General features: G+C 50.4%; 10 protein-coding genes across 10 annotated transcripts; 5 read left to right on the plus strand and 5 right to left on the minus strand.

The window, feature by feature from the left end:
• Window positions 1-7: 7 nt before the first annotated feature.
• BO83DRAFT_342817 (phytanoyl-CoA dioxygenase family protein) lies at window positions 8-1,387 on the minus strand. Its single transcript, XM_025528671.1, has 3 exons — window positions 1,032-1,387; window positions 205-981; window positions 8-153 (listed from the first exon to the last, which is right to left on the minus strand). Exons 1-3 carry the CDS (start codon window positions 1,272-1,274, stop codon window positions 115-117), a joined length of 1,059 nt encoding a protein of 352 aa, XP_025385752.1. The 5' UTR covers window positions 1,275-1,387; the 3' UTR covers window positions 8-114.
• Window positions 1,388-1,563: 176 nt separating this feature from the next.
• BO83DRAFT_342820 (Zn(II)2Cys6 transcription factor) lies at window positions 1,564-3,977 on the plus strand (the record flags this gene model as incomplete). The annotated part of the gene is made up of 5 exons (XM_025528672.1): window positions 1,564-1,637; window positions 1,693-2,172; window positions 2,229-2,698; window positions 2,750-3,344; window positions 3,394-3,977. 5 exons carry the CDS (start codon window positions 1,564-1,566, stop codon window positions 3,845-3,847), a joined length of 2,073 nt encoding a protein of 690 aa, XP_025385753.1. The 3' UTR covers window positions 3,848-3,977.
• Window positions 3,978-4,092: 115 nt separating this feature from the next.
• Window positions 4,093-5,502, minus strand: BO83DRAFT_429433 (uncharacterized protein; the record flags this gene model as incomplete). The annotated part of the gene is made up of 2 exons (XM_025535465.1): window positions 4,093-4,595; window positions 4,656-5,502. 2 exons carry the CDS (start codon window positions 5,500-5,502, stop codon window positions 4,093-4,095), a joined length of 1,350 nt encoding a protein of 449 aa, XP_025385754.1.
• A 2,003-nt stretch (window positions 5,503-7,505) lies between these two features.
• BO83DRAFT_410033 (putative MFS multidrug transporter) lies at window positions 7,506-9,158 on the plus strand (the record flags this gene model as incomplete). Its single annotated transcript, XM_025534178.1, has 4 exons — window positions 7,506-7,703; window positions 7,754-8,248; window positions 8,305-8,978; window positions 9,028-9,158. The coding sequence occupies 4 exons, from the start codon at window positions 7,506-7,508 to the stop codon at window positions 9,155-9,157; spliced, it is 1,497 nt and encodes a 498-aa protein (XP_025385755.1).
• A 182-nt stretch (window positions 9,159-9,340) lies between these two features.
• On the minus strand, window positions 9,341-10,075 carry BO83DRAFT_450782 (NAD(P)-binding protein; the record flags this gene model as incomplete). Its single annotated transcript, XM_025536813.1, has 1 exon — window positions 9,341-10,075. The coding sequence occupies one exon, from the start codon at window positions 10,073-10,075 to the stop codon at window positions 9,341-9,343; it is 735 nt and encodes a 244-aa protein (XP_025385756.1).
• Window positions 10,076-11,008: 933 nt separating this feature from the next.
• BO83DRAFT_95985 (glycoside hydrolase family 28 protein) lies at window positions 11,009-12,598 on the minus strand. The gene is made up of 4 exons (XM_025537749.1): window positions 12,056-12,598; window positions 11,587-12,009; window positions 11,410-11,539; window positions 11,009-11,353 (listed from the first exon to the last, which is right to left on the minus strand). The coding sequence occupies exons 1-4, from the start codon at window positions 12,314-12,316 to the stop codon at window positions 11,031-11,033; spliced, it is 1,137 nt and encodes a 378-aa protein (XP_025385757.1). The 5' UTR covers window positions 12,317-12,598; the 3' UTR covers window positions 11,009-11,030.
• A 900-nt stretch (window positions 12,599-13,498) lies between these two features.
• BO83DRAFT_380462 (TauD/TfdA family dioxygenase) lies at window positions 13,499-14,791 on the plus strand. The gene is made up of 3 exons (XM_025531757.1): window positions 13,499-13,606; window positions 13,658-14,237; window positions 14,288-14,791. The coding sequence occupies exons 1-3, from the start codon at window positions 13,513-13,515 to the stop codon at window positions 14,721-14,723; spliced, it is 1,110 nt and encodes a 369-aa protein (XP_025385758.1). The 5' UTR covers window positions 13,499-13,512; the 3' UTR covers window positions 14,724-14,791.
• A 284-nt stretch (window positions 14,792-15,075) lies between these two features.
• Window positions 15,076-17,080, minus strand: BO83DRAFT_429438 (MFS transporter; the record flags this gene model as incomplete). Its single annotated transcript, XM_025535466.1, has 8 exons — window positions 15,076-15,090; window positions 15,138-15,215; window positions 15,269-15,363; window positions 15,423-15,731; window positions 15,782-15,931; window positions 15,981-16,400; window positions 16,454-16,531; window positions 16,579-17,080. The coding sequence occupies 8 exons, from the start codon at window positions 17,078-17,080 to the stop codon at window positions 15,076-15,078; spliced, it is 1,647 nt and encodes a 548-aa protein (XP_025385759.1).
• A 3,064-nt stretch (window positions 17,081-20,144) lies between these two features.
• On the plus strand, window positions 20,145-21,239 carry BO83DRAFT_410038 (uncharacterized protein; the record flags this gene model as incomplete). The annotated part of the gene is made up of 1 exon (XM_025534179.1): window positions 20,145-21,239. One exon carries the CDS (start codon window positions 20,145-20,147, stop codon window positions 21,189-21,191), a length of 1,047 nt encoding a protein of 348 aa, XP_025385760.1. The 3' UTR covers window positions 21,192-21,239.
• A 756-nt stretch (window positions 21,240-21,995) lies between these two features.
• BO83DRAFT_342836 (transcription factor domain-containing protein) lies at window positions 21,996-24,678 on the plus strand. The gene is made up of 3 exons (XM_025528673.1): window positions 21,996-22,135; window positions 22,187-22,241; window positions 22,304-24,678. The coding sequence occupies exons 1-3, from the start codon at window positions 22,048-22,050 to the stop codon at window positions 24,441-24,443; spliced, it is 2,283 nt and encodes a 760-aa protein (XP_025385761.1). The 5' UTR covers window positions 21,996-22,047; the 3' UTR covers window positions 24,444-24,678.
• Window positions 24,679-24,681: the final 3 nt, after the last annotated feature.

Genomic DNA, 24,681 nt, shown 5'->3' on the forward strand with positions numbered 1-24,681 from the left:
AAATATCGTGAGATATGCAGATGCTACGGCTATTCTCTGAAGGGAATAATCATGGAAGAACAAGTACAGGAAGCCTCTCAGCTTCACCACCAAACGTAATGCTTTCGATAACCATCACAGCCCGTCGAGCGGACGCCAGACCTTCATCCAGCGCTACAGTCACGTCAGTCATTGTTCCGTGGGATTTATGCCTCCGGAACATACCTTGTCATACGGCTCATTTGAATTCACGAATCTGAGATCGGTAGCGAGCCGAATCCTCCTTTCAGGGTCCTTGTTCTTGCAGCTAGCATGCACCAGGAAAGGGTCGTGGAAGATCACATCCCCAGCTTCATATTCGGTGATCAACCACTTACGCTTGGCGTTTTCGCCATACGCGACTGTATCACGACTGAGAAACCCCCCATCATTCATGTTCTTATTGAACGCCGAGACACGCTCCTCATCAGTCAGATTTGCTGCATTCCGTGCGAATTCTTCCTCGGTCTGTCGACCGATATCGACCGATTTCTCAAGGTACATCAGCCCGCTACCCTCAAGCGAAACATCTCCGATCGGGACCCACGCTGTAAGGCTGGTGGGCGGACCCGCACGAAGGTACATTTGATCGAAGTGAACAGGAGTCAACTCGCTATCGGGCACAAAGGCACGAAGCATTGTCCGCTGCAGCATCGTGATGTCTTTCCATTCCGTGAGTTTGCGGATGAAGTCACGTAGCTCGGTACTCTCGCACAGTTGAAGATAAAATCTCTCTTCGTGCGCCTTGATCATCAGCTCCACATACTTATCCGACTCATAGTCATTCTTCAGGCCGAAAAGTCGCCGCAGGTTTCCCGGCGGTAAGTACTTGCGACTATCTTTGTCACTGAAGATTCCATCGATGGGGTCTGTTCCTTCTCTGAGAAGACCAGAGGACTCCATGTAGGAGAAATAGCTCCTGCGGCATTCCAGTACTTGGTACCGTGGGAGCAGATTCTTGACCTAAGACTGTATTGGTATGGGAGCCCTGATAATTAAAACGAGGGACTTACGAATAAATACCCATCTCGAATAAGTCTCTCCCGCATGACCTCAATGGGCGTGCCTTTCGATGTGGGTTGGAGGTATCCAATCTTCTCCGGCAGCATGGGCCCAAAATTGGATTCGAGCTTGAGATTCTTGGGATCTGTAGGATGGTATTCTCCGTATCTGTCATCTGGAGGCAATTTGCAATCGCTTGCTACGAGACGAGCGGAGGTAAAGACCTCAGATTCACAAAGAGTCGTGGTTGACATCTTGTAGCAGGGGTAAAAGGACAACTGATGATGGATGCAATTCGACTCAGTCAGATAGAATGGGTTGGTTGATTAAAGAGAATGATTGTATCAGATAGAAAGTAGGGTCGATGGCATGGATGAGTTCTCCTTGATATAGGGCCAGCCATTGCTCGACGAGACCAACAGACCTACAGCCGTCTATTGCCGACCCCGGTGAACCCCGCATCTGTCCCGCACTTCTACAGCCAACGCCTCTCTCATCCCCATTCTGTCCCTGAGCTGAATTCAATTAATCCGTCCAACGGTCATGACTCGAAGTACCGGCGCGAGGCTCTACCGGGCATGTCTTCGTTGTCGACAACGGAAAACCAAATGTGATCTGTAGGTACTGCCCATATCCCACACCTTTCATGGCTTCTCATATCCACCATCCCAGGAAGTATACGGGAGGGGGGACCCATACACCATGCTCAAAGTGCAACCTGGAAGGCCACCAATGCCTACCAGCCACCTCCCGAAGAGGAGGTGACTACTCTCAGTTTCGGGGTCGTCGTTGGGGAAACACCGAGATGCAGGCCCCGAGATCCAGTGAGCAGATTGAAACCAAGACAGAACTACAACCGAATACCTTGGAGGCGGAAACCGTGGGCGTGGACACTGATACCCTCTTCCGTGGGGGTGTCCGGAATCCCTTAGAAGCTCTTCAAATCCTTGCTCGGACAGCCGCCACCGCGGGGGAAGATGACAGCATACCTTTGCCCGAGAAGGCCCCTCAAGGATCAGATGACTCAGGACATGAGGTGGTGAAGCGTGTGCGTCATAAGCCTGGCGACCAGCCCAAGGCATCCATAATGGCCACAGAGATCGTTAAGGAGGGAGTCATCGACGTAGTCGACCTTGAACCCCTGGTGCACTAGTATGTCCCGCTTCCATGGCTGGTAGTGCCTGCACTAACACATAGGATACAACAAGCTATACCATGAATTACCATCCTTATTTTCCTATCGTGTCCAGCAGTCTATTATACACAGAAGTCCCCGAGCACCAGTGGGCTACTGAGACGTTTCTCCTTACCTCCATCCTTACAATAGCCACTCAGAACAGGCCGGATCAGAAACATCTTCACACCCGGATCAGGGGGTATATCGATAAACTTATCCTCCGTGTCACCCTTGGTGCTCGGAGCGTGCGAAATGTTGGAACTGTTGAAGGGTTGCTACTTCTAGCTGAGTGGATGCCACATCTGATGCTTTCCCAGGTTCAGCCCTACAGCAACAACTCTGAGCAGAGCAATGCATATGACGAAGACTGCGTAGCATGGAATCTGATAGGCCTTGCAGTCAGACAGGCATATCTATTACATTTAGATACACAATCCTTTCCGTTCGAGGTCGCATCCGAGCCACTTAGTATGCGCTGCCGGAGACGACTGGCGTGGATATGTATGCGATCCCGCATCATAGGGGATCATAACAAACCACTAACTCTGCTAGTTACTTATCTCGCCGACCGGCAAATATCAATCCAAATGGGCCAAGCATTCTGGTCCCGCGGACCTAGTCTATCAACCAGGTTCAGCACCCAAGATTACCCATCCCTCCAACCGGAAATCACTGGCGGAACGGATTACGCATCCTTCGTCCAGGCTCAAGTAGAACTAACAACTATCTTTGGAAACACCCACGACATTCTGTACGCATCAAAGTCGCGCACCCTACAGATAATGCTTGTTGGCGACTATCCCAAATACCTCGACGATTCCGCCAAAGCAATGGAGATGTGGAAGGGAACCTGGTCAAACGTCGACATTCCCCCGTCTCTGCGCTGTCTCCTCACCCTACAATATCAGTACTTACAACTATATGTCAACGCTTTTGCATTCCAAGCAGTTCTATATCGCTCCTCTAAATCTCTCACCAATATGAGCCATGACGACAATGCACCCTTATTCCCAGACGGCGTCATGGCCAGTGCCGATGCTCGCCACATCTACGCAGCCATCAGCGCAGCCAGAGATTTACTCCAAACATTCGTGGAAGAGATAACACCACCCGACATTGTGAAGTTCCTCCCTGTCCGGTATTACCTGTAAGTCTTCCCCCTTACTCCTCCAGATGACAATCCACTAACAATCTAGCTACGAAATCTATGCCTCCGTCTTCCTCTTCAAAGCCCACTCCGTCGGAGCCATCCCTCCCGACGAATCCCAAACATACTTCAACTTAACCCGACAATTCATTTCCATGCTCAAAGCTGCCGCTACAAGCCAAACGCATATCTCCCATCGCTACGCAAAATTACTAGGCCACCTATGGTGTCATGGGAAGGTTACTCCCGAGTTGCGCCAGGGTAGTGCCATCCAAGAGGACGAATATACCACTCTCCAGGAGTACGCAGCTGGCGCGCCTGCAAATTCCGACGGTTTTTTACAGCCAGTCAACGTGGATACTGATTTGATGGATGTGTTTTCGGGTTCTTTGCCGCTGGATCTGGGCCGCTCTTGGGACTCCGATTTTTATGATGAGACGCTCTTTTCCAGTTTGCCGTTCTTTCGTGGGTTTCGGGATTTGGAGGGTGACTATGTCGCGTGAGGCAAGCTTCCTGGGTGTGCGATGTACTCGTTCTAGGAGTGGTGTCTTTTATGGCCTGTATGGGGGTTTCAGATCGAGAATAGCCCAGCGCAACATAAATGAGGAAATTACATTATGGACAAAATTGTTGTTGAGGATAGTATATAATACTATTCAATGGTTGTAAGTGCCAGAGTGAGAATTCCCAATGCCACCATCCATACGTCTTATACTACCACGTTGCTGATTCTATCCAAAATATATAACTACCGGTAACCAAGGAGCTTCAAGTAGTCCTTGACCAGTTTAGCTTTGCTCTTGTACACTGCATCCGGGTCCGCATTGGCAGCTGGATCATCACGGTACAATCCTCGCCCTCCGACCGCTGCACAGAAGCCAAAAAATGCAACCAACGTCTCCGCTCCTTCCATATCTTGAGGCCTGTCTACCTCTGCTATGTGCAAGGCCTCGTATAAATTCTTCGCTATGTTATAGTGGCATTGCGCACCCATGCCGTCGTTGTAGTATGCATAGTTATCTAGATCTCTCAGATCGACGTCCACGTCTCCATCTGGAAATCCTTCCAGAATGCATCGGGACATGACACGGCTATCCTTATCCATGGGAAATAGTAGCGCGCCATGTAGGCTGTTGTAAGAGTAGACGAACTCCTCCAGGGGATGGCCGAGAGAAGCATAATTCCAGTTGAGGATGTAGGATATGATCGGTGTTTGGTCTGGTCTTTCTGAGATGAGAAAGTTTCCAAGTTCTTGAATGTCATGTTAGCTGAAGGGTTCAGGTATTGGTTATGGCTCAGAGAAATGCTTACCGATCCTGTTCAGGGTGAATGTTGGGCGATACTCGGGTATCTCAGCCACTACATCTGTAACAGACTGCTCAACGAATGCCTCAAGCTTCCTTCTTAACTCTGGGCTCCTTCTCCAGCCATCGATATCTGGTCGCCTTTCCGCCCTTCTCAAATCTCGCCGCAATAGCTCTGTGAGATAACTCCCTAGGTTGCCAAACGGACCCCCGACGCCGTTCATAAGAGCCTCGCCAGAGCGAACATATCCTTCCTCTGAAAATCCGAAACCCCCGTATCCCTGACAAATAGCCATGTGATCGTAGTCTTGAAAGAGCTTGTGTAGAGTTGCAATCTGTCCCAATAGTTCAACCTGGTGTTCCGAGGACATTCGATAAAACGACTGACTGAGTGGGGCATCCCCGGGTGGATGAGAACTATGGATAATCCATGCCTTGTTATGTTCATCATCGCTTCCATCGCTCCATGCATATACCTCCGGTACAGTGCGGAGAAAGACGGTGTTGTAAAGAATAGTTCGCGCTGTGTACATAGCAGCGACCTTGTTCTCCGCCCAGCGCCTCTTGTCCATATTTTGCTCAGGGATCTTGAACTGTATTATTACTTGTTTCGTTCCTGATGGCATGCGTGCCACTCCAGGCTGTTTAGGAGTATCGCGTATGTTCCACATAGTGTGGAGGAAGTAGACTTCATATGAGATGGTATTTGCGTTGTAGTCAAGAATGGGAGCGCGCTCAACTCCGTCAACGGTGATACCAAATGTCTTTTCCACTAATTCTCTGGCGCTAGCATCGAGCCTGGATGCTCCCGTATTAGGTGAAGGTGGTGAAGGTGGAAAGGTAGATCCGGCCATAGTGAGCATTTATTTTGTCGAGTGTGTATTAGCGAAGTAGGCCGATTATGTTGATGATGACTGCGATGAGTGTGATGAGGAGGATGGCCAAAGTTCCTGGAGTTGCTGATGAGGCACTATTTAAGAAGAATGAAACGGGTGGCATAGGAATTACCATTATATTTACTATTCACTTGCTCCGACAGGGACAACTATACTATATTCAAAGAATGTGTCAAAGGAAAAAGGAGCGTGGCTTTAGGAAGAAAAGATGGTCAAGCCATGTAGGGATATGCCTCTTCAGGTAATGATTTCTCTTGGGGTATAGATTATGGGCGTGATGTTTTGTGAGTTCTATACTCACCATTACCCTGAAAGTGGCAGGTACCGGTCTCGACGACCAATATAGAAGGTTTGTCCCAGATCTCGCTCGGTATGTCGTGAACCCTTCGTGGCCTGAAACAGTTATTCCTTCGTTCACCCATAATATCATCAAGGAGAAGCGTAGTTGATAGGCATCATTCCCGCCCATCGTGCACTTTCTGACGCCTGTTGTAAATCCCACAACTCTACGAAGGAGATTCCCGATCGCTCAGGCAGATCGTTTTATCGACATTGAGTCATGATTTCAACTCTAACAGCTTATGCTCTTCCTGAAGTACTATCCTCGTCTCAGTAACTTGTCATCACATAATAGAGTAGTCTGATCTTAATGTCTTCTCTCTGATTCAATGCTGAGAATATTTTCGAATACCTTCATTTGACAAGTTACTCCAGGATCTCAATTAAAAGAAGGACCACTGTCAATTAGTTAACATATACCATTTCAATGTGGGCGCGATGGCGTAAACCGACCGGATATACCTGATACAGGAACACTAAATACTTAAGCACCTTCGCAACGGTTCGCCGCTTTATTCCATTATCGGTCTTTTTTATGAACACGACTAACAAAACTTTAACATAGCTCATGCATGGCCCCGGATATACCCCCACAGACGGAAGGCACATGCCGTAGCTACGAGCAAAATTCCGTGTTACCATGGACAAGTGATGCCACGTTCGCTTCACATTCTACGTGCACTGATAATAGTATCGGTACACATGGGTTTGGTTATGGCTACACAAAACACGTGGCTAATCCTAGGGTTCTAGAACAGGAGGAGCCTGGCTTTTCAGCCCCATCCTGACAAGAATCGTCAAGTATGCCATATGGACGACTAGTGTCATGGGGGGCATACGCTAAAACAGGGAGACAGATCTGAATTATAGTACACTGTAATTTCTCAGCATCACACACAACAACTGTAGTGGAGATAGTGGGGTGTGTTGTGATGATGGGGAATGTTGCCATCGGAGTGAGTGCGAGATGCACTCTGTGTGAGGGGATAATTTGTAGTATCTTAGTCACTCTTCTGCCTAGCCATGCTGCGGGGAGATCAATTTTTCACATGGCAATCCTTCTCAATCAATACCGAGAAGCTCGTTGGTCCAGCTGGGTGCCATGGCGTTGGCAGAGAGGATAGCTCACAAGTCAAGCGAATCACGGAACGAGCATCGGCAATTGACAGCTGGGGGCCTCGGTTCGGGATGCAGGAGCAGCAGCAATAGCAGCAGCTGGACCCTTATATAATGGACAGGAGCGCCGCTGACAGACGGGCCAGACGCAGGAGACCGGCAGTGATGGAGGGCAGTCAACTACCGCCGATCCACCAGATGGAGCCCTCACATTGGTTGACACTCCGGGGACCCCGCGCTACCCCAACATTCTCCCCGGACTAGTCTGCCTTAGGCTGGTCCCTTATCATTGATCCTCATCAAACGCGCCAGCCAGCAAACACGCGGCCATGAATCCACTCGCGCTTCCGGACAAGTCCTCCCCGATCGACTTGGGCCCCCCTGGTGGGGTGGGTTAAATCCCCAGTTGCCTGCTGCTCCTCGTGGCTATCGTACGATCGTGAAGCCTGTCTCTCAAACGCATCGTGCCACCCTGCAGCACCCCATCTAGCCGTCCAATGTCCAGCATGTCGCTCGAAGACTCCTCCAAGTCGCAATCGGACTACATTGAAAAGACCGAATTGGGCGATCTGGCCACGGAATTGCCTGGGAGTACCCTTTCGGAGCCGCACAAGGCATACCTGCTACAGCGACATGGCACGTTAGATCTGGATCCGGTCCCTAGTATGGACCCTGCGGATCCGTACAATTGGCCCCTCCTGAAGGTGAGGAAATACTGCTCCGTCGACATTGTTAACTGTAACTGACGTGTCAGAAAATCATCAATCTCCTTCTAGTCGCCTTCCACGCCTGTATGGGCACCTTTACCGCCGCAGCCGTCATCCCAGCCTATGAAGAAATTGCCGAAGATGTGGGTGTCTCTCTGCAGCGAACAAGCTATCTGACCTCCCTCCAAATCGCCATTCTCGGTGGTGCTCCTCTTTTCTGGAAGCCACTTTCCCAGCGCTACGGACGCCGTCCTATCTTCCTCCTCTCCTTGAGCCTCAGCTGCGTCTGCAACATTGGCTGTGCTAAGAGCCCGGATTATGCGTCCATGGCAGCATGTCGTGCCCTGGTGGCCTTTTTCATCTCCCCGGCTATGGCGATTGGCAGTGCTGTTGTCACGGAGACATTCTTTAAGCGCGAAAGAGCACAATATATGGGTATCTGGGCGGTGATGGTCACTCTGGGAGTGCCTGTGGGCCCTTTGATTTTCGGATTCGTGGCCCAACGTGTAGGGTACCAGTGGATTTACTGGACTCTGGCTATTGTAAGCATCGGTGCTGCAACCTGTAGGGGGACTAAAATTAACCATGGACTTTCTAGACCAACGCCGTCCAATTCATCCTCTACATATTCTTCGGCCCCGAAACACGATACATCGGCACCGACATGCACGCCTCCTCGGCCTTCAAGCACCAATACCTCTCCATTCGACGCATCGACCCCACCCCCTTCCAACTCGCCGAGTTCTACCATCCCCTCACACTCATCACTAACATTCCCGTCCTCATCGCCTCTGCCGCCTACGCCATGGTCTTCCTCTTCGCGTCCGTCATGAATTCCGTCGAGGTGCCCCAACTGCTACAGTCGAAGTTTGAGCTCAACGCTGAACAACTTGGGTTGCAATTCCTGGGTCTCATTATCGGTTCGCTGCTGGGTGAACAGCTCGGTGGTGTTCTGTCGGACACTTGGATGAATCTCCGCGCAAAGCGGACCGGTCACAAGCCCGATCCCGAGTACCGTCTGTGGCTTAGCTATATCGGGTACTTGCTTACTATTGCGGGGGTGGTGGTGTTCCTGGTCTGCACGGAGAACGCACAGACCGGGAAATGGAGTGTCAGCCCAATCATCGGCACAGGGATTGGTGCCTTCGGGAACCAGGTCGTCACTACGGTCTTGATCACATACGCCGTTGATTCATATCCGACTGATTCGGGGAGCGTGGGTGTATTCATCAACTTTATCAGGTCTACATGGGGGTTCATTGGACCATTCTGGTATGTCGTCCACGTATATTGCAATTGACTACCTCCTAACAGTTATTAGGTTCCCCGATATGTTCGATACTGTGGGCATTGCAAAGAGTTCTGGCGTGGTGACGGCGTTGCTGATGGGCGTGAGCTTTATCCCTACAGTAATCCTGCAGTGGCGGGGGAGCAAGTGGAGGAGTGCTTAATCCATATACCATAGATAACATTATAGTATACATTAGTATATTAATGAAGTGAAATTCAATCAATCAACCACCCCTAACATAGACTCTTTCCCTCTATGCTAACCGCACCACTCTTATGAAACTTCCATCACGTTTATCATCACATTACCACCCCACCCCCCTTCTATAATCGCCGAAGTAAATTCAATTGACAGTATTCAAACATTGACTCCGCACCAACCCCCCCTCCCCATCTCTCCCAACCCTACTAGTCTGCACCGGCATCATCCCACAATCATCCAACACCCACGTCAACACCCTAACCACCTCCCCCTCCGTAACCCCCTCATTCACGCCCAACTCGACAGCCCGGATCCACGGCGACGCCCCAAAACACATATTACACATCAACTTCCGTCTCTCCCAACACACCTTCTCCACCATGAAACTCGTCCGAAACGCCGATGAGTTCGAGACCAAAATGCAGTCGCGCGGTGTTTTGGCGTCCAACTCGCCCATTATATCAATTTTCAGGGGAAGGTGTTCCGGTACGCATTCGATAACGAGCCACGCGTCGCTGACTGCGGGGGTTATGTCGGGTGAGGAGAAGGGGTGGATTTGGCCTGCTGGGCGAGAGATCAAGGGAAAGGTCGTATAGTGTGGGAGGTTCTCGGTTATGTAACGTTGGGCGGAGTGCAGGGCTCCTTGACTTGGGTCGTGGAGGTGGACGGTGTGGCCCGCTGCGGAGAAGATGCAAGCGATGCGGCGGCCCAGGTTGCCGGCGCCTAGGATGGCTAGGGGGCGGGTGTAGATTGTGGGTGGGGTGTAGGGGATGGTCGGGAGGTCGTCGATGTGGTCGGTGGGTAGGGTTAGAGTTGTGGTGTTGGGGTCGGTGGGTGGTGTGGCTGGGTTGGTTGTGTCTAGGTTAGTGAGGGACATTATAGTGTTTGGTATTAATGTATATTCCAGCACGGTGTAATGAGGAAAGATATATTTGGGGAAGGGTCAGTAGCTAGTATAGTTGTCTATATATGAAGCCGTACCCCAACCCACGACAGGTTTCTAACTCGGGCGAAAGCAGGATCTAATCCCGAGAAGATATGATACATGAAAACCGTCGGAGTTCATTGCCAGTATTATGCAGAGGAAACGCGGAGGAAAAATGAATTATTCCTTGATGAGGAATATCCCACATGACATCATGGTAAGTGATCCTCTAAGGTGATGCCTGATCGGGATATAGATTGGGGTTGAGAGTTCGAATCGGGGATGTGGTTCCATGTGGTGGCTGGCCTTTTGAAGAGCTGTTGGGAGCACTATCCTATGACAGGGAATTGGAAATTTTAACCTGGCCAGAGTCTGCCCAGACAGGGTTTGTAGACCTGGAAGTGTAAAGCCTAGTTGGGTTGTTGGAATCATGCAACGTGAGAGTATGACGGGTATCAGTACTATGTACTTCAGCCTTTCTCGGGAATTGAAGGGACCTGCTTTGAGTGGAAGTACTCATATGAGAGACTAAAGCGCTCATATCCTGTATTTTGTGTTGCATCGTTAAGGAGCTGCCGTTGACAGTGACGTGCGGCGCTGCCTGGAACTTCCGAGGCTTATATTCCTACCAATCAATGAAGCTTATCTCGAAGGGGAAACAGGGGAAATGGTTCCCTGCCTACGAGGGATTGCGTGGGTAACCCGTGGTCAGAAGTAGGTAGAGGGCTTGCAGATGGGAAGATCTGCCTGAGTGGGTTACAGCGGCATCTATCAATGATCGACTGACATCCATTGACTCGAACGTGGGTTTATCTTTGCAGCCCAAGTCCAACATCGTCTTTTGTGACATCACAATCTGCTAATACTCCCAAGCAGTTCAGCTTTGCTGCTCAACCGCTACCGACATTTAACAGCTAATATCGTCCGGCACGTTCTCACAATCAGAGCTGGTCTTCCCTCCACTAACATCCACATCCGTCCAAGTCCAGTCCGTGCAGCTGTCCGATCCGCAGACAATATAGATATTCGTACCCGAGCTCTCTACACTCCCCTGCACATTGTCCAGGACAAAGTCTTCAATGGTAATGCCATCAGTCGGGGATTCGCTCGTATCGTCATAGTTCTGCTCCACCACAATGCCGTAGTCGGTGATATCGGACAGGGTTATCTCCTTGTAAGTAACCTCGCTGACCGACCCAGTGTCGCCGTAAATAGTCTTGATGCGCACTCCTATTCGTCGCTTAGCATGTGATCACACAGAACAACAACCTTAATACGAAACTTACCGTTCTGAGAGCTCTTGATCTCCGAGTCGTAGAAGGTCACGTTCTTGACGGTGTTGTCACTGCGACCACCAACGGAACCGATCGACAGCCCGTGGCCACCGGAGCAGACGCCGCCCGAGAAGTAAATGTTCTGTTCCATCAGTGCCACATCCATAGATTGAAGGAGAGTATACCCACCTCGCCTGAGTTCACTGCCACACAGTCGTCTTGGTTGTATACATTTGCGCCCGTGATGGTAATATACGTGCTGTCGCCGATGTCGAACCCATCAGTGTTAGCCGCCTCGCCATCATCGCCATCCGAGTTGTCAATGGTGATGTCCTCCATCGTAAGATAGGTCGATCCATCGATGCTGAACACCTGCACGGGCGAGTTCTGGATGTAGATCCCGCTGATCGTGGACGAGGTCAGATCATGGGCGTAGAAGAACTTAGGCTTCGTCTTGCCACCATTGCTGCCCTCGCCGTCCCACCAACGACTGCCGTCACCGTTGAGATAGGCGCCGTCGGCTCCGGTGACGGTGATGTCAGTTCCGGAGACGGAGACAAGGGGTCCGCTCCATTCCTCGTAACCAAATGTGGTTTCGCCTTCGAAGATGACCTGTCCACGTTAATTAAGAATCGCGCGTCGAGGCACAGTAACTTACGTGAGTTCCATCATTCAGATCGGTCAAATCCAAAGTGGTACCTGAGGGCACTGCCACATCGGAGAGCACAATGGTGGAGCATGAGGTCTTGGACTTGCTGGCAGACGAGGCCCCCTTGGACCCGGAGAATGTGCACGAGGTTGCGCGCTTCTCCAGATCATCGAGCTTAGGGGCGGGAGTCACCAGGGGATCGGCAACGGGGCTCGCACTGACCAGTGCCGCCCAGAGCGTTAGGATGATCACCGAACTAGAAGTCACCATGTTGAAGACGCTACAGATCAAAGTTGAGACAAGCTTTTAGTGGTTCTCTTGGTTCCTCTTGGAGTTTCTTGGCCGGCATAATGTGCGCATTTTATACTCCTTGCATGTATCATTGGGGTATCTCTGGTATCTCTGTGGTGGAATATTTCCCTGGTACTTGTGGACGGCACTTCGCATCTCCGACGGAAGAACTGCCGTAGCGCGCGGGATAATGTGATAGTTCCTGCAGCACTTCCGCACGCTTCTTCTCCCCAAGGAGCGCCACACTATATTTCCCGTGCCTGACGCGCAATTCCTGTAGTGAACCTTATCCGGTTACCCGGGGCGTGCAGCGATGAGTGGTGGGAAATTGTGATCGGTCACTGTACGTGAGGCAGCCGTCGCGTAGTGTGATACTTGTGAGGACTGTATTGTCCGATGGGGTCGGTAGTCAGATGCCGGGATTAACCTGAAGAATGGGCTACGGCTGTAGTAGGCGTTTGGCAGGAAGAGTAGAGGTTTGCGAGCCCCCAAGGGTGTCATCACATGGTCTCATACAAGACTGGCCATATTCAGCTGTGTGCATTATTGACTGACTGAGCGTATGTGTGACATGGCTGACATCTCCCTGTCATGGAGGTGACCATTGGGGGTCACATCTAGATCGTAGGCAGTTGGTGTTTGCAAGCCAGTCTTGCACCACACTTGTGGTAATGAACAAACACCACGGGGGTAGCCAGACATCCCATATAACCTCAGATACTGGACACATGAAGACTTGTATGCTGATTTGGTCATAGAAAAAGGAGTTTCCCAGGCATTATCTCACTCCTTCATGATTACCACGCCTTAGCAGACGCGTATGGCAATTTCGGACCTAGTCGGCCATCACTGTCGAATGTTGCCCCGTTAACAGCACATGACTTCCCTGGCCTGTTGCCTGACATAGTTAATATGGAGCCATGACTAAAACAAGCTATTCTCATTCCGTCGATCAATCCCTTAACCAATCAATGATTGATTCGCCCTTGCTGATGGCCCAAGAGAGACTGATTGATAAGGCGCGATAAGACAGCGATAAGATAGAACGATCGGCCTCTTCCGCGACCGGGACTGCCCGATGCCGATGGAGGCGTGGGGAATGCGACGGCTATTTAACCATTGTCCATTCCTCGCAATTGTGCTAGAATCCGGATCGCTTCTGAGAGATTTGCACAATGGCTCCTACAGTTCACTCACTACCTCCTCCTCCGGGTTCCGACATTGATTTCGGAGCCATTGTCGAGAATATCGACCTCGAGAACTTGACTGGTAGGATGAGTCAATTGCCATGCCATTGGAACCGCTGCTGATACTTGTTAGATGACGACTTCAGCGTCATTCACAGGGCACTGTACGAGAACCTCGTGGTGGTGGTGAAAAACCAACACCACCTCTCCCCAAAAGCACAGTACGAGCTTACCCGTCGATTCGACCCGGCCGCCTCGCAGTACGGCCACGGCAAGACCCTCGATGCGAAACGGAGCATTCTGCATCCCGATCTCAAGACTGTTCCCCATCAGCCTCAGGTCCAGGTGATCGGCCATGGTTTTGTGGAAGCCTACGAGGGCCTCACCAATATTCAGCTGAAACACCCCCACCATCGCACATTCCACCGCGATGCTATTCCGGACGAGGAGGACTATGATTTCACCCGCTTCTACCGCTGGCACATCGATGCAGCCCTGTATGATTTTTACCCACCGAATGTTACGACGTTATTGGCAGTGCGCGTCCCCAAGGGCCGCAGACAGACATTGCGGTATGACGACGGATCGAACGAGACGCTGGATGTGCCTTTGGGAACGACGGCATTTGTCAGCGGCGAAAGAATGTTTGAGATGCTCTCGGACGAGGACAAGCAGTTTGCGCTTACGAGTCGCGTGGAATATGCGCCCCACCCGTATGTTTAGCTAGACCTGCCATGATTGTGAAGTCTGCTGACATGAACAGTTACATCTGGATGAGCTCCGCTCGTGCTCTTCCCACCGGTCTCGGTCTCTACTCCGAGGACAAGGAACTTCCTTTGTCTGACCTACCTCCTATCGATGAATCCAAAATCCAAGTCTTGCCCATGGTATGGAAGAACCCTTTGACGGACAAGCCTGCCCTTCAAATCCACCCGTCTGCGGTGCGCAAAATCCACCGCAAGGATGGCACCGTGATTGATGATCTGGCTCGCGTGCGAGAGATTGTGTACAAGCTGCAGCGCCCAGCGATCAGCCCCCCTCATGTGTATCCGCATGACTGGGAGGAGGGCGATCTGGTGCTTTTCAACAATCGGGGAGTCATCCACTCTGTGGTTGGAGCGTTTGGCAAGGATGAGGTGCGGCTGTTCCGGCAGTGCAACCTGGCGGCGGGAGAGGCGCCACTGGCGTATGAGGCATGATCAAGAGACTTATATATAAATCAATGGTATTCATCTCACGACTCTCCGAAACCTCGCTTCATTTTGATACTTTAGGCTTCTGGAGGTTTCCTCTTGCTCTTTCTAAGCAGATATATGATGGTGAATGTCCTCCAACGCGCCTGCCTTCCAAGTAGCACATCCTATATATTCCGGCTATCGATCCATTGAGAAGAACATCATCAAACTTTGAACCTCACGTGAAGGTATATATGCATTGGGTATATAACTGCCTGTCTAATTACTATTAGGTATGTTCACTTTTACTTTTATGCACATCCATCGTCTATCGTCTATCATCTATCATCGCTCATCCATCCATCCTTTTCTTTGTCTAGCGCGCAAGTTCCTATTATTGTTAGCTTGGTAAATAGCCTACCAGGGATGTGAACTTACACTTGCGAGCTTGCTCTTCGCGCGGATCCGACCGCCGTAGAAGACAAGGACCCATGGTACTAGGGTCAGAAGAAGGCCCTATACTAATTAGAATCACACACGGACACTATTGGGTCTCAGACACAACTTACAATTCCACCAAGGAGACTCGATGCGCCAGGATATCCGAGGTTGGTGAACATCGCATTGGTGACAAGAGGGAAAACACCACCCAGCAGGTTTCGGCCTGTTTAAATCAGCATGTTGCATTTGATCCGAAGGTCTTGTATTAGAAGTAAGACTTACAGCACGACTGGGCAGCAATCGCAGAACTGGCATACCGATGGTAGGTATCCGCCAGGTAGTTGAACACGGCCAGGTAGACCGCGAAGATTCCCATGGTAGCGCAGGCAATTGCCAGCGTTGGGACAATCCATGGAACAGACGAGTATGAAGTCCAGCCAAACCAGAACAGTCCGATGGGCATCAGAATGGCTTCAACGCAGACAAAGTACAGTCGAGCCTCGGGTTTCTTGGGCAGGAAACCGTACTTGTTGGCGATCTTGTCTTGCAGGATGCTGACGATCGTGATAATGATGGCACCAACACACATCGCTGGTGACGTTAGCAACTGTTAGGTTAAAAGATAGGAGAGGCAATCATACAGGCAAAAACAGCTCCAGTCTGCTCGGTAGTGAAATGGTGATTGGTCTTGAAAACCAAGGGAATCGAACCGAACTGCAGGTACAGAACAGCCCAGCTAAAAGACACCCAGAGGGAGAAAAAGAAGACCACAGGTTCTGTGAAGAGCATGTCTGAAACTACATCAGTCCTGACTCCTAAGTTGTTGTGAGCGATACTTACGGAATGGACGATAGCATGAGATACTGATCATTTGCAAAAGAGACTCGCGTTGCTCGTCACTCTTCACTTTCCATCTGATCCGTTTGGCCTCGTTCTTCTCGCCCATGATGACTCCAAAGTGCCCAGCAGCCTCGAGCTGCTCATAATACTTATTCACAGCCTCTGCTTTGCGGCTCAATAGGACACTTCCGCGTGTCTCTTTGAAAAAGAAATAGATGACCACCACGAAGAAAGCTGACACGATGGCATGCGACCAGTAAATCCAGCGCCAGGAAGTGTGCGCTACGATCGCACTGGAGCATAAAGGCGCCAATCCAGTTCCGAAGAGGGCGGCACCGGAGAACAATGCCATAGGGGTATTGCGTTCCTCGGCATGGAAGATGTCGCTAATCACACCACCAACCATGGTCGAAAAGGTGGCTATCGCCAGTTAGCTACGCATTCACGGTATGATCTTCGCCGGTTGTACATACATGCACCCACACCCTGAAACAGTCGCGCAATAATAAGTCCTGCGAAAACATGCGTGCCTCCGCAAGCAATAATGCACGCTATTCCTGTCAGCCTCCATGGTAATCCACGGGCGCGAATCGCATACCAGTAAAAAGCACACCACTTGCGACAAAAATCGGTCGCCGACCATTAATTTCCGAAAAGGGCGCCAGAACCATAGGGGCCAGCGCAAAACCGACACAGAAAATCGTGATGCTCAAATTGTATACCACCGCGCTAATCCCCCACTCGGCCGTCAGCTCCGTCGATGCTGGGTTGACCTCGCCTGCCGAATAACCAGCCAGTGCGGTCACTGCGCACGCAATCCAGGTCATCATCCACTTGCGCCATTTTGGCCAGAGGAACGGGGAGGTATATTTCTCGAGACTCGGGGGTTCGGGAGGGGGCGATTGACCGGGACCCGGGGGTGCAGTGATTAACGGTGTCGGTAAGGGTGTTTCCAGCTCGAGGTAGAGGTATTCGATCTCCTGTGCGGCGGCATCTTTTTCCTGACTGTAGATGGGGTCGATAGGGCGATCTAACTCGGGGGAGTAGACGGTGTCTGCGGAGCCCGACTCACTCGGAGAAGGGGCCTCGTGAGTATGCATTCCCGCGACAGGCTGCTCTGGCTGTGAGGCTATTATTGCTCGATACAAAGGTTGTGTGTGCCATTACTTGCGCCGGGACAGGGCCCTTTTTAAACGATGACGATCCAGCGTTCCAGCCAGCGCGGGAGTTTAGTGCCAATGGGACCAATTTGGAGAAAATTGATTATCAACGTCGAAGGATTGATTACTTTGATTCCACTAGATGGTAGGTTGTCGAAGCCGCTGCGATCGACGGGTCGCCACGCCCTATAACCGCACTTGAAAGTATTCCCTCGGCAATGGCTCCCGAGGCTAAAGCTGAGTTTACATGCAAGTCAGGACACTATGCTTCAAAAAATCGACAAGGAGTTTTCTGATTTGGGGGTGTTTTCCACGCCAGGGAACTCAGAAACTAGTTGTTTAGTGGCTGCAAGCTGACGCACTGCGACGGGGGCCCTGAAATTTTGGCGTGAAAAACCCGGCATTCCCCACTTCGGGTTCTCCAATTTGGAGACAAAACACACCCAACATTTCCTTTCCTGACTCATCAATATGGCCATTTACCGCTGAGAAAGTTGGGGAAGTTTGGGGAATCGGCCGAGATGGTTCTAATTCTACATATCTCAACTGAGCCCTACCCTGGTCTTCATCTTATGAACCAGTTGACACATCCCTGCACAGGGCCACATGTTCCTCTGATTTTCTGATGGAGATGCGATTCTATTAGCTCATGGGCCCATCTCGGGCCATGTGCCGTTCGGGGAGATGCGTTACAACTCCGAATCATACTGCTTTCGAAGCTACAGCCTGCAACTGATAGATCGATTCTGAACTTTGTGTCTCGTGGCTGATAAGGATTCGAAACAACTACACAGAAGGTTCTCCGCAGTGTCTCGGATAACCGGTTGTTCGACTACTTCAGCGCTTAAGCCCCTCGGATAAGGCATAGCTACTCAGTACACACTTGCCATTCAACTGCGGGGTAAAGTGTCGACACATGATACCTTCCAAGCCTCTACTGCTCACTGGTCAGGTCTACCGAGAGCTGTCTGCGTTTCCTTGGGCATGAATGAGCTATGCATAGCATCCTGGCTGTGAGAAATGCCAAGGACAATGGTGCATCCCTTCACCTCCGAGAGGATGCGGTGGATGAGTCAATTAGGTTACATCCTGCAGCTTCTCCCACCGACTGTTTGCGCTGAGAGGAGTTCAGAGCATCTGACTTGGAGGGCGCTTTTCGCGCGTGTCTACTTTACCAGAAGAGACGGGGCATTCTTGGCTGTATTGTGTCTGACCCTGGTATGCGGAACGCTGTCGGAGCTGCATTCCACGTCCGAAATGTACGTGCGACATGTCTATTGCTGGCGACATGTCTATTGCTGAAACTACAGAAAAGGCTCGACTGGTAGCCGCTATCCCTCAGACTCGTGCTCTATGATTTATAAATTGAGTTGATACGTTGATGACCTTGTTCCAGTAAACGTTAACAACACGTTATGTCAGATTGCGTTTTGCTCAATACTCAGAAAATGATTGCAAGAGTGAAGCATAGGAAGCACACGTTTTACTCACACCCAGACACAGACATGAGGTAATCTAAAACATTGTTGGACAATATTTTATCATTTTTAAGTATCCAATTTGGCAACTGTCCTGATGATGGTTTGAAGACTTTGGCATATGAACTACCAGTGAATAAACTCTGCTGTCAGGGTTAATCTGTACCAACATGTTACTGACTTCGTAATTGGCTATCTTTCTGTAAAAGCAATATGGACATGTAAGTATTCCCCCATAGATTTCCGAAGACAAACTGAGTGCTTATATGAGCGATCCATAGCTAGTGAGCATAATGTCTTACCATGGCTTTAACACAACGAATCCTCTTCTATCGGAAACAGTCCGTATGCTATAAGCGAAGTTGCATTATTTATACCTCGCACAAGACCTCGCAAGACCCTCCTTGACAGCAGCCTTGCCTCTATAATATTTAGAGGGAAATCGGTAGTTGCTCAGCCTGCCCATGGATCTATGTAATATTAGCAAACTAATTGAAAAGCTACCTGAGTGCTGACTCGCCAGCACACTTGAACCGACCTACATAAATGGCTAACGCTCACTAGGTGTGAAATGTTATGGTTCACTGACATCACGAATAGACTTCATGGTGGCGAATTCTATCCCGCGCTGTCATGAGCCCACCCGAAATTCTGTAGACAATATCGAGCACCAATTCCACAGTACGGCCAAGTCTGACTCGATAATCGATGAACGAGGACTCCATCTGGAATGTGAAATACGGTGAATGGTCGACACTAATTATGCATTCTCTACCTTCATGAAGCCTTTGATACGACTCCCCTCCCTTTAAATATGGGGCGAATAAAGTGATTGGGGAACCGAATGGAGGACATGCTCAGAAGTTGATCCTATGGTTCCGAAAGTCTCACCATGGGTACGAGACATCCCGCACCTGAGGCAATGTGGCAGTGTCATTCTGCGATTTGTATCGTATGTGGTGATGAAGGTTGCGATGTATAGACTGACGGATACATTAAGCATTCTTTCCTGAATGATAAGTCTTGCCATACATACGTCTGAGGACCTTTGAATATTAGAAATGGTGAAAAGTAAAAAGGTAGATGGAGTTTATGTACTGTCAACAGACTAAGTGCTATCCATCACACAGATGTCTATGTAGTGAAAGGCCTGCGGTAGTCGAGATTGCAAGTTCCGTTAGCTTGAATGAAACAACGATCCCATGTCGAAACGATCTACGTCGTCTGGTCCAACTAGTGTCACCAATCTTCTGCCACTCCTGCACTGCTGCTCAACCTTACTTGGCTGGAACCATATCAAAAAGCTTCGCTGAAGCCAAGGAACAGCACCACAAAATGGCCTATCAGGCACTGAAAATTTCTGACAGGTTTGAGCAGGACAAGAAGCAATAAATCTATGATCCGTCTATCCTAGGTATACAGGGAATACTATGGCACACATTTCTTCGTGACAACCTTCTACAAGGCACAGATGGAGAGATCTTGCAATCGAGAGAGCTAACGGCCTGTTGCTCTCTGCAAACAACATGTGGCTTGATGACATAGGGAGCAGAGTGGGCTCCCAGCTGTCACGTCCCATTACCTACGTCATCACCTCTTTCCTCTCCATCGCTCTCTATAATGTCGTGGAGCTGACCTTCATTCTCTTGCTGACGTTTAAGCGCCGCAAGGGACTTTACTTCTGGAGCTTCGTGGTCGCTACTTGGGGCATCGCCGTCTATTCCATCGGGTTTATCCTCAAAGACTTTAACCTCGTCGACAATGCCATCTCCTACTTCTACGTCACGCTGATCGTGGTCGGCTGGTGTGCGATGGTCACCGGCCAGTCGATGGTGCTATACTCTCGTCTTCATCTTGTCGTGCGGCATCATATTATGCTTCGGTTCATCCTTGGCATGATCGTCTGCGATGTCTTCCTACTTCAAATCCCAACTGTCATTCTATGCTACGGCGCGAATTCCTCGACCTCTGACAGATTCGTGCTGCCATACGCCATATACGAACGAATCCAAGTGACCGTGTTCTTCATACAGGAATCCATAATATCCGGCGTCTACGTATACGAGACGTTCAGATTGCTTCGCTCGGAAGATGAGGTCTTGGAAGGGACACACCGAGAGGCTGCGCGGAGGCTGATGCTACACCTGATTCTCATGAATATAATCGTCATATGTTTGGACATCGCGATTCTAGTCCTCGAATGGGCGGGTCGGTATGCGTCGCAAACGGCAGTGAAGGGGTTCATCTACAGTGTCAAGCTGAAGCTCGAGTTCGACATCCTAAACCAACTGGTCACATTCGTGTACCACTCTCATACATCGAATTCGGGCAACTTGGATGTAGACAGTTCGTCGAGGAATCTTTGGGATATGAACCAACAAACTGAGCCCCATACTGCTTCTGCCCGCCATCTCCATCCTAGGCATTGCGCATGGGCTAGCGTGGCCAGCAGAGTGAGACGCGACTTCACTATCTCCGCTGAGAAGAAAGTGTCCAAGATCATACAATATACCAGGAAGCAATCGGATTCCAGCGGATCCCCACAAGATCAGGGTTCAGTGCGTCCAACATAAGGAGCTGTCTCTGGGCAGCTCCAAAACGGTATTCGGACAGCTATCTTGGAACAAAGAGCGCTAGGAATATCGAATGATTTCTTTTGGGGTTCTGGTTGACTTGGTGTTTAGTCTCACTCAGACAGTGGACTGTTTCATGAAATTGTAACAGTCGTGCAGGTGCCACCTACAAACCAGATACCTCATGACGCCTAGATATCTTCGTCTTGGTTTATGCAGACAAAAGGGCGCTAAGAGAGCGCTCCTAGGAAGACCAAGCAGGTCCCGAAATTCTGCTCAAACAAAGAAGAGCGTACCTAGCGTTCCTGTGATAAGCCACAAATCTGAAATATAACCTCGAATCGGGAGCTCTCGGATCATTGTCCGTGCCAACCTTTCATAACAATCACCCGGAAAGCGCAGGAGAACGATCGAACACTATATGTATGGGAACGGCAAGAAATATATCTCGGCAGTGGCAGACCACCCTCGACAATAAAAATTTAGCTATAAAAATTTTACTACACAGTATATACTGGCGTTCCTAAACAGGTTTTGTACATTAACCAACAGATACCCTATAAGCCCATAAATGTTACACATATACCAAGTTACACTATAGATGTTTGTTATAGTCCTATCGTGTAGTAGATGCGATAAGATCAAACCCACCCGGAGTGGTGCCCGTCCTCCCCGAGGCCGCAGAGTAACCCAAAACGGCAAGTCTGCCTCCGGGTGTCGGCATTCTAGCCGAGGCTTGGCGCTCGGTTGGGTTGCTTTGCGATTCTCAGCTGCAATGCATCATCACCACCATCACCTCGAGCTAGTTAACCTGCCTGTTGTGCAACTCTTCAGCGGGCTAATCACCGGCCCAGTGATGGTGAAGCCTTCCAAGCAATATCAATGCCAGCGATGTTCCCGAACCTTTGCTCGGTTGGAACATCTCCAACGCCATGACCGGTCGCGTATGATCCCCGCCCATATTTGGAGATTCCTATTGACCCCAATTCCCCCAGACACCAAGGAAAAGCCGTATCTCTGCGCCCAATGCCCCAAGTCGTTCACGCGAAAGTACGGCAAACTTCCCCTATTGAACTTCTCCACCAGCATTTACTGAGTTATTTCTCCCACAGAGACCTCCTGGCCCGCCATGAACGTCTGGCCCACAGTGACGCCGCTCCTGGCCAAGGAACAACATCATCGCCTTCCGTGGCATCTCCCCAAGTCTTTGATGGCCTTAATGTCCTAGCCTCAGCAGTAACTGACCATCCTACTCCTGCCACCATACCAGGCCCACAGGCCATACTCCCAGGTCCTCACGAGCAGTTTACTCCCGGCCTGGCTGCCTCAGTGCAGGGCCATCCGATAGCCACTTCCAATCCATCCGGACAAGGACCTCCAGGGTCCGCTGGCTTCAGTGAGCCGTTCGTCGGTTACGGACCGGCAACCTCTTACGACGGTGATGATTTCACGACCTTCCTCGACAGTATCCCGCTTCCCAGCCATCCATTCTCACCTACCTATCAGCCCCTTCCACTATTCCCCGCGTTCCACTTCGACTCCGCATCAGAGTATAGCCAACCTGTTGCGAAGACAAATAACGACGTTACGACCCCCTCCAGCTCCATCCTTCCTAGACATGGAACTCAACTACCGTCGCTTCAGCCTGAAGGAGCTCACACCCCTTACAAGGCCCGAGACCCGAGTGCACCTATTTCGGTTACCGCGCAATGCCGTGATCGCATCGTCGCCGAATTATCAAATTACTCAAATGTGGTCCCGGATCCCTACACACCATCTCGACATGCCCTTTCCAGATGCATCAGCGCTTACATGACTAACTTTCACTGCCATTATCCATTTATGCATCCACCCACCCTCGACGTTGATTCCTTGCCTCTGCATTTAATTTTCGGTATGGCTTCTGTGGGTGCCCAATACTGCCGCGAACCCGAAACAAGCATGAGCCTTTACAAAGTGGCCAAAGCTGTGACCCTCGAACATGTCCGAAGGGATCTGCAATGGGGCTGTCTAGGTCCGCAGACCGAGGGTCCGGTGGACCCGGTGTCCAGAGGCCAGGATATCATTGAGACAGTGCAGGCGCTATTGCTGCTTATATCTGTTTCGTGTTGGTTTGAGCGTGACCCGCCTCATCACGAAGCGTTGTATATTCGAAGTTTCATGGAGACTCTTCTTCGGCAAGGAGGACTCAATGACTTACCGTCCCAAGATGGTTCATGGGAAAGCTGGATCCGCTATGAGATGGTTAAACGGACAAAGCTTATTGTGTTCTGTTTCTTCAGTGTCCACACGATCGTTTTTGATATTCCGCCGCTGATTCTGACCGAGGAGCTGACGCTGGATCTACCCTGCACTGAGCGAGAATGGACAGCAACAAGCGCGAGCCAGTGGCTGGAAGAGCGCAGCCAGAGTCGTGGGGAGCCGAAATTGCAGAATGCGATGAATTCGTTGTTCACTCACACTGGGGCAGCCAAGACCAGCTTGGAGAGTTTCTCTTCCCTGGGAGGATATGTGCTTATCCACGCGATGATTCAGAATATCTGGTTAATTCAGAAGGCTAGCAGGCTTCCTGTCTCCAACGGAAGCTTTTTGTCCCCGTCTGTCATTACATCCTTAGAGCAAGCTCTGGAACTATGGTGTCAATGCTGGGAGCACAACCAAGAATCCTCAATCGATCCTTTCAACCCCCATGGTCCAGTGTCCTTCACGTCCACTGCCCTCCTCCGTCTGGCGTACATCCGACTAAATGCTGATTTCAGCTCCGCCCGTCGACTGGAAACATGGAATCCGGACGAGGTTGCCCGATCACTCAAGAATAACCTATCTGTACAGAGAAGCGACCGTCTCACTCGAGCTGCATTGCACTGCGCCCATGCACTTAGTACGCCAATCAAACTGGGCATCAACTACGTCGCGCGTACCCTCGTCGTATCATGGTCAAACCAGTACGCATTATGCTCCCTGGAATGTGCTGTGCTACTCGCCAAGTGGCTTGAGGTGGCCACGATCCCGGATCCAGAGCCCAGTTTGACTGAACAAGAAAACAAACTACTGGAGTTCGTCCTGGAAATGGTCATGGAAGCCCAGCATGGAGTGTCTCGGGAATGGCTACTTGCGAATAATACTCGTCTCAGTGCTACTGTCACCAGGTTATGGGCCCGGCTATTTACAGCAGACTATATCTGGCAGTTGGTGAATCTGATCGGGAGTTCTCTTAACAGATATGCTGATATTCTGGAGAGCGATGAGTGAGCGTGGTATTGCTTGGATAAAATGCTCGTTGGTGTTCAAGTCAAGATCCTTGATGGACAGTGAGGCCTGACAACAATAGCCTTGAAAGGAATATTTCGCGCTGTGGCCGGTGGATTCTGGCAATGACCGCATGGAATGTGTGCGAAGCAAGACTATAAAGCTTATAAAGGTCGCACCTCGTGGCGACCGTGGGCAGAATGCCCTTACTGTATATACCCCTGCCTTATATTCTAACCAG

Source organism: Aspergillus eucalypticola, assembly GCF_003184535.1.
Source record: "Aspergillus eucalypticola CBS 122712 chromosome Unknown BO83scaffold_21, whole genome shotgun sequence".
NCBI lineage: Eukaryota > Fungi > Ascomycota > Eurotiomycetes > Eurotiales > Aspergillaceae > Aspergillus > Aspergillus eucalypticola.

Coding starts and splice junctions, on each gene's coding strand:
- BO83DRAFT_342817 (XM_025528671.1), bottom strand. CDS start 1,274: ATGTCAACCACGACTCTTTGTGAATCTGAGGTCTTTACCTCCGCTCGT. Junction 982..1,031: donor TTCGAGATGGGTATTTATTC/GTAAGTCCCTCG, acceptor ATACAGTCTTAG/GTCAAGAATCTGCTCCCACG. Junction 154..204: donor CAAATGAGCCGTATGACAAG/GTATGTTCCGGA, acceptor ACGTGACTGTAG/CGCTGGATGAAGGTCTGGCG.
- BO83DRAFT_95985 (XM_025537749.1), bottom strand. CDS start 12,316: ATGGTGACTTCTAGTTCGGTGATCATCCTAACGCTCTGGGCGGCACTG. Junction 12,010..12,055: donor ATCTGAATGATGGAACTCAC/GTAAGTTACTGT, acceptor TAACGTGGACAG/GTCATCTTCGAAGGCGAAAC. Junction 11,354..11,409: donor GATCAAGAGCTCTCAGAACG/GTAAGTTTCGTA, acceptor AGCGACGAATAG/GAGTGCGCATCAAGACTATT.
- BO83DRAFT_380462 (XM_025531757.1), top strand. CDS start 13,513: ATGGCTCCTACAGTTCACTCACTACCTCCTCCTCCGGGTTCCGACATT. Junction 13,607..13,657: donor CGACCTCGAGAACTTGACTG/GTAGGATGAGTC, acceptor GATACTTGTTAG/ATGACGACTTCAGCGTCATT. Junction 14,238..14,287: donor GTGGAATATGCGCCCCACCC/GTATGTTTAGCT, acceptor TGACATGAACAG/TTACATCTGGATGAGCTCCG.
- BO83DRAFT_342836 (XM_025528673.1), top strand. CDS start 22,048: ATGGTGAAGCCTTCCAAGCAATATCAATGCCAGCGATGTTCCCGAACC. Junction 22,136..22,186: donor CCAACGCCATGACCGGTCGC/GTATGATCCCCG, acceptor CAATTCCCCCAG/ACACCAAGGAAAAGCCGTAT. Junction 22,242..22,303: donor CCCAAGTCGTTCACGCGAAA/GTACGGCAAACT, acceptor TTTCTCCCACAG/AGACCTCCTGGCCCGCCATG.